Source organism: Pinus tabuliformis, chromosome 2_2, assembly GCF_031772625.1.
Source record: "Pinus tabuliformis cultivar Carrire ecotype Pingquan chromosome 2_2, CPIR1, whole genome shotgun sequence".
In the NCBI taxonomy this organism is placed as follows: domain Eukaryota; kingdom Viridiplantae; phylum Streptophyta; class Pinopsida; order Pinales; family Pinaceae; genus Pinus; species Pinus tabuliformis.
In genome coordinates this window covers 349,160,190-349,178,216 of record NC_142300.1, presented here as the reverse complement: position 1 = coordinate 349,178,216, position 18,027 = coordinate 349,160,190, and the positions used below count along the sequence as shown (strand labels likewise).

Here is an 18,027-nt window from a genome sequence, read left to right as displayed (position 1 = left end):
CACTCATCAAATTTTGTTAAGGATTATTACCCACTTCAAGTTGAGCCCTTGCAACACTGATGCACAGACATACCAGAGGTATATTGAGAATATTCACATTGAGGTACCTATGATTTACAAAAGAGTGCTACCATTACCGTGAATTAACTTCTAAATATCAAAAATCAAACTTTGCGGAGTAATCCTCTTTGCAACATTGCTGACAGCTGCTGTCCAATATGAAGGTTTGCACAATTCAAGTAGAAAAAGCAGTTACCTTTAGGGAAATGCTAGACTTTAAACTGTTATTAAAAATTCTAAAGAATACAATTTTAACGAGGGAGATAGAATTACTGCGATGGCAAGCACAAACACATCATCTAGATTTGTATTTCGAGAATTTAACAGTAACAAGTTTTCCAATAAATAAATGGTTCCAGTTAAGCTTGTATATGAATAGATCTGGCTTAACAATTGAACCCACGTTTAGTTATATATATTCGTGTCATAAAGTCTTTCTTGCAACAAAGAAATAATTATCAATGTGAACATTCCTTGCGTTTAACAATAAAAACTGTTTGACATATTTGTTCAATCAATTTTCCTGCCAGTCACGCTTTCAGGTTGAATTTTACAATATGCATCCCAACATTTGAGGTATTTCTCAGGTTTATGCATAAGTACAAGAAGACAACCACACCAGAATCAACAGCACTTCCATTGAATCATTTGTTCTTTTGTTGTCGGATATCTTCTGATAATGCAACAGTGCTCATTTGATTACTGCTGTTTCCAGCATTATGTGGCTGCGCTGTAGAACTATACATCAGATCTGCTAACACTTGAATCAATGACTTTGGCTCAAAAATAGTGCCGCTTTTTCCTTCAGAATAGAGTCTACAAAAACCTGCAAGATTACCAAAAAAGCGCAGGGCCTTAATGGACAATAACTTATAAGTTTATCTACAGATCTAACAATTTATCAGTCAGATTAAAACTTTTTATTGACCTCTAGTATAATAGATTTCCAAGAACATGAACTGCGTAACAGCAACCAAATGGGATGAGATGAAAAACGTGGTCAAGGAAACAAAATACTTTGTATGGATTAAAATTATGAGATGGAGGATGAATTACTAACACATATCATTTCTCAATCTAAGCTGGACTCAAAGCAGCACTCTCCATAGAGCAGCTAAACGCTGACTGTGATGACCATTAACGGATAAAGGTAATTGGGTTTATTATTTCATTAACATCATAGGGCAGCTTGATGATTGCCTCAAACAGTGTAGTTGAGGTTTTGTTATTTTAGAACGGCCTGAGACAGCCTAGCTTTCGTGTAAATACTAAATAGGACCATCAAAACCCTTATCGGTATCAGTGATCACTGATTTGTATTTTTATCGGGCCTCTTGTGGGGTAATGAAGAAAGCAAGTTTCATCTTACACCTTTCTTCTTCTCCATGGACCAATATTATTTTATGCTACATTGATAAGGATCTTCCGGAGACTTATTCCTTAAAAGCATTGCACAATACATGATAACTTTTATGCATGCTGATATATTTACATTGAAAGTATGCAAATGAGAAAAATCAGATTCACACGATCATATTTAGTGTTCCATGGGGACACATCCCTCAGGGTGGAGGGTGTGCCCCCCACATTTCCTATGTTCTAGGGGGTAGTGGAATGTCTGGAAAAACATTTTCCCACATCTTTTGGGAAAAACTCGGGGGAACACATGGGGAAACATTTCCCCAATGTTGGGAATGCATTTCCCCACAAGGAGGAAATCTGGGCTTCCCCCTCCTTTAGAAAGGGTATACCTAGGCGCTCCCCACCAGATTTTTGGTCTAACATCCCATGAAGATAGAACAAAATAATGGATAGAGCTTTGAAGAGTCTAGGATTTTGGTAATTAATGGTAAGTAAAAGTGATATTCTCCTTTATCGCACATTTTCTATCATTTTACTTAAATTTTTAACATTATTATTAAATTTTCATGATGTTTGAGAGTGGTTCCAATCTCATCAGGCTTCATAAGAAAAAAACGGAATTTCATATCCCATTCAGAATTCAACAGTCAAAGTTTTCAAGCTTTCATGTTAAATTTTGTTAACAACAGTGTGTTCTATGCTTAGCACAATTACTTCAATGTAATTTAGCAGCCCAATGACAATTTCCAATTTAGTTTTCAATAGCGATCACATTAACCATTAATCACATTGACAGTAAAAGTAGATAAAACATGAAACAAAATGCACAAGACAAGCCAAGACAAGAGAACACTAGATTTGGCAGATGCTAGGAAAAAAACCCCAATGTGGGGAAAACCCTTTGATCAATTCTTCTTATTATTATATCAAATGTTCAGCAGGGAGAGAGTACAAAATGTCAAAGTTGACTTGCGAAATCAAAGTCAAAATAGTCATGTCAAATCTGGAGTCAATTGCAGTGAAATTCAACTGTAACCAGAAAGTCAACGATGGTCAAAACAACAACAAAATGTCTCTTTTGAAGCTCCGTCAAACCCAGTCAAACTTGACCTGAACAGGAGGTCAAAATCAGTGCAAAACACTCCCAAAGTCAGCAGTCAAACTTGGTCAGACTTCTACCCTAAAGTCTACAGTCAACCTGCAATTTTCTGCTGCAGTCAAAGTGCCCAGAATTCCTCAGTTTCTGTGCCAAGGTGTACAGCCTGCCTAAAAAGAAATTTGCCCAGAAAATCCAAGTCAAAATCTACTTGGAAAGTCAAAGTCAACGCTGGTCAAACTACAGGAAAATCTGAAATTTTTGGCCTTGTAATTTTGTTCGAAATTCGTCCTCCTTTGCCACAAGTGTGTTTGAGAGAAAATGCCCAATAGTTGTACGAACCAATGAGAGGAGAGAAAAATGTGTGAGTGATGATAATGCCAAATGAGGTGAGAGGACACTTGTATTTATACAAGTCGTTGAGGGTGAAGAGACGTCTATTGGGTTTCATGAGCCTACATGATGATGTGGCCAACCTGAACAATTTGCACATGTGTGGGCATAAATTCAAAAACACACTTTTTCTTGTTCAAATTAAATGATCTTTAGATCAATTTTGGTCCTCTCAAAAAGAGGAATTCAATGCAATCATCATCTCCATCAAATGAATTGTCCAAAGTGGAATTTGGATCTAGTTGCCAATTTTAACACTCCCTCTCAACTAGGGAGAATTCCACTTGCCAATCCATCCATCATCATTGATCATCATGTCATCTTGTCGTCATGTACCATCTATGTATCTCATCTCATCTCTGCTTTGCTGAACACTGATATGAATAATGAAGGAGAATCGATCGAGAGTGAGAAGTCTAAACGCTGATCTATAAGAGACCTATTCGTTGTTCTAGAAAGGCTTCCATACACAGTCCTAATGAGAGGATATACCCTAGCCCGTAGATAATAATGACGGCTCTTCACTGTCAAGTAAGGAGCTATATAAACGTTGTCCTAATAGAGGATGATCATCACATTGATAAATTACATAAAGTCTCGGTGATGATCACTGTGATATAGAGGGTAGTGCTCTCCTCCTCGGTGGTGCATATCTCAACGAAAGGAAGCATGATGATTAGATGATCATCACATTGATAAATTACATAAAGTCTCTGTGATGATCACAGTGATATAGAGGGTAGTGCTCTCCTCCTCGATGGTGCATATCTCAATGAAAGGAAGCACGATGATTATCTTTTGATGGAAGAAAGGGATCACTGAATCCTACACTAGCCCTAACAGTGTCAGCATCACTGTGAAAGAATCTTGAATATATCATAGTGAGATTCAGACTTGTATGTATGCATCTCGGTAATCTCATAATAAGACACAATCACAATCCCATTGTCTTAGCATAAGGAGAAGAAGCAATTTTACAGTATATTTATAATAAGGAGTTGTACTAGAGTCTCGGCATATTGACAATGAAGGAGATCCAAAATGATATCTCTGTAGTAGTTTCGGTATCATAATAGTGATGAGGGTTTCTAGATGTGTCAAGTGGTGCAAGATGAGGAAGCAGTAATGACAATAATTGTTATGATAATAAAGGAAACTATGATGTCAACAGTAATGAAAGTGTAGCATAGTCATAATGAAGTGTAGCATGGTGCAACATAGTCTAATGAAGTGCAGCATGAATGGTGCAGCTTAGTGATGATGAAGTGCAGCATGATGGGTGCAGCACAGTGATGATGGATGCAGTATGATGAGTGCAGCATAGTGTAATGAAGTGCAACACAGTGATGGGTGCAGCACAGTGATGGGTACAGCATGGTGATGGAATCACCTGTGTTCAGATCTGCTACCTCATGTGTCATCTTCCTAGAGAAGATCTCTGCTCTTATTTTGACAAGTCAAAATGTTGACTTCTGATGTATATGTACTATCTCTCTCTCTGCTGAACTATTGAAGAACATAAGAAGAATTGATCAAGGGTTCCCCACATTGGGCTTTGTCCCTGGCTGGCGCCACATCTTGTGTCCTCTTGTCTTGGCTTGTCTTCTGCGATTTATGTTTATGTTCTATCTGCATTTTACTATCATGCTAAATGTGATTGTTAATCTGGAATTGATATTGAGTTAATGTGAAAAATTGAAGTAAATTGCTCTCAGCATAAAACATACCTAAAATTAACACCTTGCCAGCCATATGGGATACTACATGATCTCGAATCCCGTCGAGATGATCCTCTTAGTCTTCGCCATCTCAGCCTTGTACTTCTTGAGCAGATCTGCATTAGTAGGTACAACTACCACACTATCAACATAAGTTTTGAGATCATGCGCATCTAAAAGGCAGGAGATTCTAGCCTTCCAGATCACATAGTTGAAGCCTCTGTCCAACCGATCTTGATCTTTGAACCCAGCTAATGCCATCTCTCATGTAAAAGTCAAACTGACCCCTCTTCTTCTCTGCGCAGTTGTTGCCCAGCTATTTGCACTCCCTTCTTGAGTGAGAAATCTCGCACACAACTACTGCTGCTCTACTAGAAAAATTTGGACTTCTTGGTTGGAAGTCCTCTGAGGAAGAAATTCCCTCAGTATGTGCTATTCTCTCCTTCTGACACTATTCTGCCGCAACTGCTGCAAAATAACTGCGTCTCAACTGAAGATCTGCTCTGCTCCCTTCTGCCTCTGGAAAGCTTTGATTTGGAGAATCAAATGTCTCTGTCGACTCACTCAAAGAAATCAATCTCACTCAAAACTTTGACCTCCTTGGCCCAAGGACTGCGCTGCCTCTGGGGTTTCGAACTGCTGCCAAGGCAGGATTTTGAACCTCCTTTTTCCTTTCTACTCTGAGCTCTCCTACTCACGATATATGCTCTGATACAATGTGAAAAATCGGTTACCTGATTCCTACTGCAACAAACTGACGATATTTCTCCTATTTGTTAATTACTTCAACAAATTACTTGTAGTTTTCTACTACAAATATCGAAATACATACACTGCAGCCTACACCAAATAAATACAAATTAAATACAACATTGGAGATAAATAAACACACACATCTACATTGTTGTTTTTGGACAATGTCTCCGGAAAAACCCAATGTGGGAAAACCGGTGCAGTAGGCGAGGGTTTTAATTATTGTGCAGTAGTAAATCTGAGTACAAATCGTTGGATGCCCAAACTAGCTATCCGATACAGAGAAACGCTGGCAAAGAGTTAGTGAGAAAAATCTCACATTGATTTAGGAGATCTGACACTAATCAGGAGCTAGCTGGCTGGCCCCACATTGTCTCTGCGCAGCTTTTGTGTCAATCCTACATAGATTGGCATTACATTGGCTAGGCTCTGCGTCACCTCCTCTGATGATCTCTTGTTGTCTAGAAATTTGACCTTCTGGCCCTCCGGTCTCACACCCCGGCTTCTGGCACTAGATCTCGACCCTCCCAGCTAGATTTTGAACTCCCTCTGAAGCTCTGCGTTGCCTCACTCAATTGCTCTAAGCCCTCTCTCTTTGCACTCTCTAGATCTGGAAAGCTCTCCACCAGACTACTATCCCTGCCCCTCGTTGCAAGAACATCACTCAATCTCACTCCGACAAATCAATGCTGCTACTGTTGAGAAATTCGATCTCTAATCTCTCATTCGATGTGTTCTCCAAGTGCCCATCGAACTCCTTATAATCTCTCGTCGGAGCTCCAATGGCCAAGATTAAAACATAATCAAGGGCTAAGATTAGTTGGGAATTGATACTCGTCTTCCTCTAGAAGATTCACACCTGATTTAATTAATACCCTTTAATTAACCATATTTCCTATGTTTAGACTTCGCAAACCATTTTAAAAAGTTAATTATTTTTAATTAAACCATCTCTATGTGGAATTTTCCCAAACGATTTCTGGGTCTTGGAGAATGCATGTTCCTTAGCCTATCTGCACAATTTCAAGGCTAGAGCACATCCGATGCTACAGAAATCAACAACTCATATACCTAGGTGTGGGCTTCCCTTATTATAGCTACCCTTGTACAATGACATGTGGTTTGGATGATTCCCCTAATCCCCACTCTGTTCCATTTCTATATCATTTGCAACCTGCCACTTGAGAAATGTACCATGGACATGTACCCCCTTTAAAGTTCGATACCACCTAATAGGGTCCTTGAATAACCCCCTATTGAGCTTGGAGACACTTGAACATGCCAAAGCCCACTATGGAAGGGCATGCCACCATGAAGTGCCCCATTGATTCCATGGCTTGTAAGCTCTTTTACTTGATTGTTCTAATGGTTTGTTGTATTGGAGGGCAAGGGGATGCATTGGATCTTATGCAGGATTGCAGGTGAGTCTCCATTTGGGGTTTGGTCTACCTATATGGGGTCCTAGCCCTCCAGAGGTCCACATTGGCACTTGTAGGGTGAGTGTTGAGAGCCATGGACCTCCACCATAGCAGAGAATACTTCATGGATCCCCAACACCACTCGTTGATTGCTCAAGTTCCACCTTTTGGATGAGGATGGTGCACCTGGTTCACCATGCTTAGCTGGCTTCACAGATGCACTATACACTTGGTAGATGTTCCAAGGTCCAGAGGATGTCTCCTGCTGCAAAGAGAGAGCGTATGTCATCATCCTAGCCCTTACAGATGGTCTACAGGCATTTTCGATCCACTTGGAGGCCCGTGGGGATGTCCTTGTGCCCCCACACCCACTTGGGAGCACCACAAGTTCTTGCTTGCAAAACAAGGGGCCAACCACTTGTCCACTATGTTTAGAGTCTAGTTCTACATCATGGCACCCCTTGGACTTCATTAGGCCTCCTCAAAGGCCCAACAACTCACTATATTGATCATTCTACCCTCTTGAGAGGCTTATTCTTATGTTATTGAGCTATTTTGGTGGGCTTGCCACCAAAAGTATTGTTGTTGTTGTTGTTGTTTTTTTTTTTTTTTTTAAATCTAGGATAATCGGTAACTGGTGAGAGTTATCCTGAACAGACCCAGGATCAAATCTAATGCGCTGCCACTATAAACCTAGGCTACGTGCAACAGCCTGCAAGCCGCACAATAGCAAAAAACTTATGCCTCAACAAGTATTGTTATTATGCACATTATTTTATTTTAGGGACATTATTACTCCAAATTAGGCCATTCAAATCCCTTAGAGGATTGCATAAATCGAAGAAAGGCATTCTCTCTCATTCATCATCACTTGGATTGGTTTATTTTCTTTTGTGAGATTTTTGCTATCCCTTTTGGAGGAGTTTGTATGTTATGGATGAATTTTGATGTTTGGATATCTTTTGCTTATCTTGGAGCTTCATTAGTGACATAATATGATAATTGGATATACTCTTTTGCACATGTAAGTAATCATTTCATGTTAATTTTTGTTATTTACTTTATCACATGAATGTTGCTGAGATTTTCACTATACAAGTCTGAAATTTACTGCTTTCTGGTACGAAGTTTTGGGAATTTTGATCTTTTATAGTGTTGCATCATTGCATGGGCCATGTGTGAATCAGTGAATGTTCCTAGATATTATTTTGTCAAAATACATCTTGATAAGTCATCAATTATTGCATATCGAAGTATAAAGATCTCAAGTAGTTGCTCTCATGTCCTAATGCCATGCGACGTTGCTTGATGACCTCCTTGATTGGGTAAAACCTTTCCAAACCATAAATTCTCCTGACTCCATCTCTCCCAAAGGACAAGGCACCAATCCTTCCATAGGTGATCACTTTAAAAAGCATATTCCCATTTTCGTTCTAGGCCTAACCTCAATAGGTCACCTAGGGCATCATTTATCTCGTTCTAGCCATCAAAAGACTTTGATCCCTTGTCCACTACTACGTTGGGGTTTCCTCTAGAGGTCCTCCAAATTTCACGAAATTCCTACGATAGGATCTCAAGGTATTGCAAGCCTAGCTTGACGATTGTTTCTTGCCCTAGCTTTCCCTTGGCTAATGACCTCTTTTGGATCATTGCATTCTATTCCAAGAAGATTTGTCCAATAATCCTCTTCTCTACCACAATTAGGTCAAGCCCTTCCTTGAGTGACCAAATCCACTTGACCTAATTTTGGGTCCTCTTGGTGTCGTGTGGTCCCGCAACTTTATAACTCCAATTCCACAAAGATCGCATAAAGACCAAGTCTCCATAAGGATTTCTAGGCTTAGGAAACATCTCTTCAAGATACATTCCCAAACGCTAGCCTCAAGAATCCTTTTATCCCATCCTATAGAGCCTACAACCTTGCTTTCCAAGCAAGAAAGCCATACAATTGAGTCTCTAATGTGAATAGGCCTTAAGAATCACTCTCTATACTTTCATAGATCCATTATTCCTAGTGATTCCTCCTACACCGGGTCTCCTCCCATTGGTGAAAGTCTGTAAAGAGCAAGGAGCCTTAGCTGACGTGACAGTGGGCAACCGCTCCATTGTTGCCCTTGACCTAGTAGTTGTTGTATAAGATCCCCTCCTAGGACCCTTGCTAGTTTGAGTGGTAAGAGTTTTGGCACGGTTGCCGAGGAAACGAGATGTGTGCCTTGTTCCCATACTACATTACGGATATATCCTTTTGGCGACTCCATCAGAAGAACGAAGCCCTAGTTCTTCATTGAACTTCAAAGTCAATACTTGTAGGGTGAAGCAAGCATCTCTCAAGGCATTTCAAGTTCACCCTAGTGACTTCAAATATATAATCTTATAAAAATTTGCATGCGAGTAAATGGCTCATTGGAGAAGCTTTTTTATATATTTCAAGACGATGATCCTCAATCCAATGATCATGATGTCATTAGAAGCCAAGAGGAGCCTGATGCCCCTCTTAATGAATCTCTTGAGGGCCATGAAATTGAGAAGCTTTCTCAATACCCTAAAAGGGGATTGTTGTTCTTCCCAACATATGATGATCATAGTCCACCTTGTTCCTCCCTTGATAATTAGGAAAATGTAAATATGGATGTGGATAAGCAATCTATCTCGTTATGCCATGATGAGGATATGCCCGAGGTTGCTATTCATCAAAAGTTCATGAGCTTGGTGATTGAGTTCTCCATATTTTCATTACAAGAAAGGTTGCATGAGTTGGATTCCTCTTTTCCCTCCTCGTCTATGACCATTGATGCATGGTCCTCAAATGTTCCCAACCCCCACCCTTACCATTCATCAAGCAAATCTTGCAATGGGGAAAGTGATATTTGGGTCCCCTACCTAATGACGGTTCATAAGGGAAAATGTTTTATATTGATTTATTAATATGTTGGTTACATTGGCTATATGATTATACTTAGCGCTTGCATAATGTTATATGCATATTAGGGTAGGATGCATTGCATGCTGATTTTCTCATTAGAACTAACATCATATGATATTATCATGGTAGATTAGCTACATTTAGATTAAAAATTTGCATTTGACTTTATTGTCTATTTTATAGCTAAATACTAAGCATGGGTGATCATAAGACACCACAAAAACATGTTGCTCCGTGTGCTTGGTCTTTGATATGTGCAGGTAATAGGTATGCAGTACCAAGAGAGTGTTGGTGTTCTCATGACCTCTTGTTCGAGTAGCTTTGCATATCGTTCCGAGAGCTCATGTCCCAGTTGGAGCTAGATGTTACCCACCACTTGTGAATAGTATGTATAAGAGAATTTTTTTCTCCTAGATGGTCCTCAGCTAGCAGCTAGCAGCCCCTTGCAACCACTAGATAGCTCGATGTGCCATTACTGACCCATTTGAGCCAACAATGTGGTTCCTTGCCCACTTGTTATGATTGTATGTTTGAAGGTGGGCCTCTCGACCCCGAAGATATGGCTTTCATTGGTGTAGTTGAGTAATTTTCCTTACTTGTCATGAGCACTTTCCGGCATGGATTGGTGGGCGGATTTAGCAAAAAGAGTGGGTTAGGACTATATTCTTGTTCCCATTCCCTAATTTCGTGGTTACCCTTGTATCCTAGTCCTGTGGGATCTCCTTTACTGACCATTAGCTTTAGGGCTGGCACTACTTGGGAAATCCCAACTTTGGTTGCGTGGTCTCGCTTCTCGACACCACATACATCACCCCTTCCACTCATTTTAGCCCTATTCATCTCTTTTCCCATCCAGGTCCACATGTGTCCACTGGATCCACATAGGGTTAGCCTCCCCCTCCCATAGTCCACACCTTGGGTCGAGCCTGGAATGATGCACCAGAGGATGATGCAGTGGAAAAGAAAAGAAAAAGCATAATTTGGCCACCCTCAACAAGAAACGTACCATAAAATGCAAAATATGGCCGGAACATACAAATTTAGTACATGGGCAAAAGCCAAACATGAGCTCTACCCCTTATCTATGGCCATCACCTTGGTTCCTATGGGCCCTAGATGAACCCCCTCCATCTTTAAGGAACCCATGATTGTTCCAATCCTTGGTGGGCGATGAACCACCCCACCTTAAGGGGCTATCCACTGTTATATACTACAAGTCATGCTCTCATCCCTTGGAGCCTGGAGCAGTTATGAAGAAAAATCAATCAAAGGCAAAAGGCATATGAAGAAGGGTGGAAAAACAAAGGCTGGGGTAACTCATGTACCACGATTTAATCCCTCCTACACTCATATACCCAGGTGTGGTGTTCCCTTATTATAACTACCCTTGTACCATGACATGTGGTCTGGATGATTGCCTTGATCCCCAAGCCGTTCCATTACTATATCATTTTCCACCTGCCACTTGAGGGATGTATCATGGACATGTCCCCCCCTTTAAAGGTTGAAACCACCTAATAGGGTCTTTGATTAACCCCCTATTGAGCTTGGAGACACTTGTACATACCAAAGCCCACTATGGAAGGGCATGCCACCATGAAGTGCCCCATTGATTCCATGACGTGTAAGCTCTTTTACTTGATTATTTTGATGGTTTGTTATATTGGATGGCAAGGGCATGCATTGGATCTTATGCAAGATTGCAGGTGGGTCTCCATTTGGGGCTTGGTCTCCCTATACGGGGTCCTAGCCCTCTAGAGGGCCACATTGGCAGTTGTAGGGTGGGCATTGAGAGCCATGGGCCTCCACCATAGTAGAGAATACTTCATGGATCCCTAGCACCACTCGTTAATTGCTCGTGTTCCAAATTTTGGATGACGATGGTGCACCTAGTTCACCATGCCTAGCCGGCTCTGTACATGCACCATACATTTGGCAGATGTTCCAAGTTCTAGAGGATGTCTTCCGTTGCAGAGGGAGGGCTTATGTCATCATCTTAGCCCTTACAAATGGTCAACAGGAATTTTCGATCCACTTGAAGAGCCATGAGGATGTTCTTGTGCCCCCACACCCACTTGGGAGCACAACAGGTTCTTGCTTGGAAAACAATTGGCCAACCCCTTGTCCACTATGTTTAGAGTCCAGTTCTACATCATGCCACCTCTTTGACTTCATTAGGCCTCCTCAAAGGCCCAACGACTCACTATATTGATCATTCTTCCCTCTTGAGACACTTATTCTTATGTTATTAAGCTATTTTGTTGGGCTTTGTTACCACTCAAACTAGGAAGGGTCCTAAAAGGGGATCCTTGAAGGGCTACCACTAGGTCAAGGGAAACAATGTAGCAATAGCCCACTGTCACCTTGTTAAGGATCCCTACTCTTTCCGACCTTTCACCGATGGAAAAAGACCCATTATAATAAGGATCACAAAATTGAATGGATCAATGATAGGATGAGAGGTGATCCTAAAAGCCTATTCACAAGAGAGGCTCAAATATATGGTTTCTTTGCCTTGAATGCAAGATGAAAGGCTCTCTAGGAAGGGCTTAGGGGAATTCTCAAGAGAGATACAAATCCAATCCAAGTGATGATGCTAAAATGAATTCACATCACTTGTATTTATACACTTCTAATAAGTTCAATTTAGCTAATTAAGCCTACATTAGCCCCTAGAATAAAATAATATGCAAAATAACTAAATTTTGGTGACAAACCCACCAAACTAGCTCATAAACAAAAGAATAAGTCTCACAAGAGGTTGAATAATCAATAATACATGTCGTTGGGCCTTTTAAGAAGCCTGATGAATTCCATAAGTGCCATAATGATGAATCGAACTCCCAAACGTAATGGACAAGGGGTTGGCCCCTTGTTCTCCAAATAACAAACTTGTGGTGCTCCCAATGGGTGTGGGGGCACACTAGTAACCTCATGGGTCTCCACATAGATCGAAGATACTTGTAGACTACCTGCAAGGGCTCAGAGGATGGTGTAAGTGATGCCACATCAACATACAGGTCCTGGGTCATTTGCCAATTGCTTGGTACAACTATAGGGTCGGTTGGGCATGGTGATCTAGGTGCATTTTCCTCATCCAATAGGTGAATTTCGAGCAATCTTTGAACATCTCTAGGGATCCATGGAATGTTGTCTACTGTTGTGGAAGCCCAAGGCTCTCTACAGACACCCTACATGTGCCAATGTAGCCCTCTTGAGGGTTAGGACCACGTATAGGGAGACCAAACCCAAAATGGAGACCAGCTGCAATCCTGCATAAGATCCAATGCGTCCCCTAGCCTTCCAGTACAACTAGTTATTTAAAGGAATCAAGTTAAAGAGCTTACAAACCATGGACAATAGGTGGACACTTATAATGGCATGTCCATCCATAGTGAGCTTTGGCATGTGTTAATGTCTCCAAGCTCCAAAGGGGGTTAACCAAGTATTCAATTAGGTGGTTTCTACCTTTAGAGGGGACAGTATGTCCAAGGTACATCCTTCAAATGGTGGTGGCATGTGATAAGGAGATGAATGGAATAGGAAATGAGAGGGACAATCCTGGGCCACTTGTCGGGGTACAAAGGTAGCTAATAAAGGAAAGCCCACACTTGGGTATATAATGTATAGGAGGGAGCAATCGTGGTGCACGAAATAACTCGGCCTTGATTTTTCCACCCTTCTTTATATGCCTTTTTCCTTTTATGATTTTTCCACCCTTAACTGCTTGGGGCTCAAAGGATAAGAGCATGATGTGTAAGGTATAGCAGTGGATACCCCTTTTAAGGTAGGGTGGTTCATTTCCCACCAGGGGTTGGGACAATCATGGGCTTCAGAATGATAGAATGCCCACAGTATGTTCTTCCAAAAGAGCATGTTGCAGATATACTCACGAAAGCTCTAGGGAGAGCTAAGTTAATCTATTTTAGAGAATATATGGGTATGGTGGAGAACTTGTTTCTGTAGCAAGGACAAGCTATTTTGGATGCTCTTCAATTGCAGGTGTTGGAGTTGCAGCAACAACAAATGAAGAGGGAGTTGCATTGATGGATGCAGTATAGCAGTGTCAACAACAACACAGATGCAACATTTATCAGAGTTGCGCAGTGGTTGGTGGGCAGTCTAACCAGACATCAGCAATGTGGCAGGAGGTGATGTACAAACAGGGTGTGTAGCAACACTAGAACACATTCCTCGCTAAGAGGGAGTGTTAGCTTTTGTAGCATTGGATGTATTCTAGCCTTGCAATTTTGTGGAGAGGCTAGAATACATGAGATCTCCAAGACCTAGAAATTGTTTCTAGAAATTCCGCATAGAAGTGTCTCAATTAAATTATTAACCTATTTTTAAATATTTCCTAAGTCTAAACTTAGGGAATATGGTTAATTAATCAGTATTAATTGAGATAAGGTGAGAATCATCTAGAAACTCACACGGATCGATCCAGAGATGATCCTAACCATTGATTAAGTTTTAATCTTGGTCGTTGGTGCTCCAACAGTGGATTATAAAAGGAAGTCAATGTGGTGATGGAGAGATCATCCAGTGCAGATACTCAGTTGCCCAGGAAGTTTGATTTTCTCAGTAGTAACAGCTCAACAGAGAAGATAGAGCCAGAGGGTGAGTAGCAGGTGGAAGAGGAGAGCAGTAGCATTCTGGGAGGAAGATTTCCAGTTCCCAGAAGAGTCGAAGGAAGGAAGGCCGAAATCTCCAGAGGGTCAGCATAGGCATTACGCAGAGGGTGATGTAGGGAGCTCTGCGCAGAGGGTGATGCAGGGAGCTCTGCGCAGAGGGTGGGGAGGCTATTTCGGAGGCAGAAAATAGTTGTGGGGTGAGAGAAAATTCTCACAATATTTTTGCCAGTATTTTCCTCAAATTAGATTGCCAGTTGGGCATCTAAATTATTGTACTCATAATTGTTGTTGAATATTAATAACAAAAATCTCATCTACTGCACCGATTTTCCCAAGTTGGGTTTTTTCAGGGACAATTGTCCAAAAAATAACTGTGTCGAAATTATTGTGTGTGCTATAATTTCTCAGTTTCTAGTGTTTTAGTTTCCACAGTATTTTTTATGGTGAAAATTGTAGCTGTGATTTTATTCGTTATTTGTTATAGCAAATAAACTGCATAATTAATTTGAGTTAGAAGAAAAATTTCCAGTAGCTGCAATAGATAAAATTTCACATACATCATGAGTATAATCAAAGAAAAGGGATCTCTTTTATTGGAAGGATGCATGAAGGCATGGTTCACATATTTACTAGATGAAATCAACATAATATGTCCTCATATGGAATATGAGGTGGTTGACAAAGATGAAGGTACTATGGATGAAAGTTCTTAGAGAGCAATATGTGAAGAAAGAAAGAAGAGATCACGAAAGATGCAACTATGGAAAAAGGAAATCAACATCCGATAACTAGAAGAATTGGCCATGATATCTCCATGGGAAAGATATGAAGACCTTGGTAAAGTCTGAAAAGAAAGAAGACCCTTGACATTGAATATCTTGGAGATGTGTCAATATGTGTGCAGGATGTTGATATTGCAACAAGCAAATGTCATGATGAAGGGCCATCACAAAAGGTAATTTTGATTTGATGTTCTTTTTTATTTTTGAACAATATCTGGATGGGCTAATACAAGACTACCGAAAGAGAATTGTGGACGTTGTGAAAATTCCAAAACTGAAATCCTATTGCAATTGGAATTTATTTTTCTAATTGTTAATTATTTAACAATTTATCTGCGATGACAAATATCAAATAAATCACATTGCAACCTTCACAAATAAAACTGCAAAAATAATAGTGTTGGAAACTGAGAAATATTCTAGCACACATAAAAAATGACAGGTTATTTTTGGACAAATGTTCTCGAAAAAGCCCAATGTGGGAAAACCGGTGCAGTGGCTGAGGGTTTTATTATTAAGCAGCAGTGAAAATCTGAGTACAATCTCGATGCAAAACTAGCAATCCACTACAGGAGAAACTGGCCACAAAAATTAGTGAGACAAATTTTGTCTCACCCCGCACTGATCTGGCTCCAAAACTGGCTCTGAATGGGATCCACGAAACCCCTGCGTCAAGCCTGCGCAGTCATTAGTATGCTTTGCCCGAAACTGCAACTGATCAAGCTGTCTGCCCAATCCAGCCTTTGAGAATGACTCGTTGGCACCTTCCAGAAAACTTCCCAGCCTCTAGCAACTGAATCGACCCTCTGTCTGGCCAAATCGAATTGTTGCCTCTAAAGCTTTTGCGCTGCCTCTATGCAGCCCCACTAAGGAAACTCGACCCTCTTCAGATCTGGAAAATCTCCTCCGGACTCATTGTCCCTACCTCTTACTAACTGCTTCGATCTCTAGCTCTCCGAAAACTGATTGTTGCTCACCTGAAATCGATCTGCAAAGGAAATTGAACTGTTGTTGTTCTGGTCTTTCTTCTCCAAGCGCACATCGACTTCCGCTTATAATCCACTATTGGAGCACCAACGACCAAGATTAAAACTTAATTTGTAATCCATGGCTAGGATCATCATGGAGTCGATCTGTGTGAGTTTCTAGATGATTCGCATCTTGACTTAATTAATTATGATTATTTAATGATATTCCCCAAGTTTAGACTTAGGAAATATCTACAAATTGGTTAATAATCTAATTAAGCCATTTCTAGGTGGAATTTCCAGAAACGATTTATGGGTTTTGGAGATCTTATGTATTCTAGCCTCTCCACCAAATTTCATGGCTAGAACACATTCGGTGCTACAGAAACTAACAAGTGCCTATAGAAGAATCTAGGGCAGATTGAATTAATGTGATTCTTCTTATCATGATAACTATTTGTGAGGCAATTAGTCTTTTAGATTATTAGCACAATCTTTTGCTTAGTATCATTAGTGTGTGTATTTCTTACTTCAACAAATAGCTATCAAAGAAAAGAGCACAAGATATGGCATTCTGCCAGGGCCAAAACCTCTCCCTCTTGGAGAAGAAAGCCCGCAAAAAATTCTTCTTATAGAGATTCTTATTGACGAACGCCAAGACCACGACCCTTGACTTCTTGAGCCACTTCGAGACTAAGACACCTATCCTCTTTACTGCTAAGATCATCACCATCACTGCTACTTCACCGAGGTCATTTTTTAGATCATCATAGCTACACCATCATCAAGATCATTACTATGCATTAACTGAGTTTGTCACTGTACATTTACTGAGATCATTATTGAGATCATCACTACATATTTACTAAGATCATTTCTGCATTTTGTAATTATGTTTTCATCGAGATCATGGATTCATCAATACGCGTTGTGAGATCTGATTATCCCAATTGCACCGAGATGTGTTCACTGAGATTTCATTATGATTGTATTCGGTTATGATGAGACAGAGTATGTCTCTGTTTCTTCTTATCTGAAACTTTGACTGAGATGTTATGTAGACTTTCTTTGTTTACACGAATGCTGCAAATGTATCTTTCTATCACAGGTCTGCCAAGACTATTACTGAGACAAAGATACTGAGATAGAGTATCTCTCCACCTTTGAGAATGCCGAGAACACTTGACTCTCCATCCACAAGTATGCCGAGAACACTTGTCACAGTGACTGTGTTGAATATGACTGTAGAGACAGTGTTTGCATGAAGACTATATCAAGATGCTGAGACAGAGAGATTTCTTTCACCGAGGCAGAGCACTGAGATCATAGTCTGTTATAACCATCGAAGATTACATAATCTTTCTTCCATTGAAGCACATAACTGTTGTCTTCATGCGAGATACATGTATCACTATATCATGCGAAGTTTCAGAATGATCCAAATTATATCCTCCTGTGATTACTCCAGCTGCGTATATATAGGCGTTGGTCCATGTATGCAAGCTGACATGAACTTAGTGAACCGTTGCGTCATTTTATTGAGCCGACATGTCATCTCTATATATTATGAAGCCGACTTGACTGTCTCTTCATTGTTTTGTTGGCAATCTTCTTCTTTGGAGGATGGTGCTTGTCTTGGAGGGCTACTTGACACTAGGTTGACCCATGTACATTACATAAATGCTCAAGAAGAGCTCTTTAACATGATTTTGACTCTTTGACTTTCCTAGACCTATGGAATGAGCAAGAAACTCATTCATATAATTTACAAAAATAATATTTCTTTTTCTTGACAAGTACAAAGATCAAAATTACATTGACAAATACCGAACCTAGTTACACTTTTCTTCAACACTCCCTCTTAACTAGGGAGGTATTTACAATGGTACTTGGTTATTCTCAATCTGAAGAATTTCTCAT

At 40.3% G+C, this 18,027-nt stretch overlaps 1 protein-coding gene across 1 annotated transcript in view; it reads right to left on the bottom strand.

Annotated features, from left to right (window-relative positions):
- Positions 1 to 379: 379 nt before the first annotated feature.
- Positions 380 to 18,027, bottom strand: part of MEE18 (maternal effect embryo arrest 18) — a 433,784-nt gene continuing 416,136 nt past the window's right edge. Inside the window, 2 exon segments of the mRNA XM_089404666.1 lie at positions 380 to 856; positions 859 to 886. Coding sequence (XP_089260792.1) covers positions 705 to 856; positions 859 to 886 — 180 coding nt within the window. The 3' untranslated portion in view covers positions 380 to 704.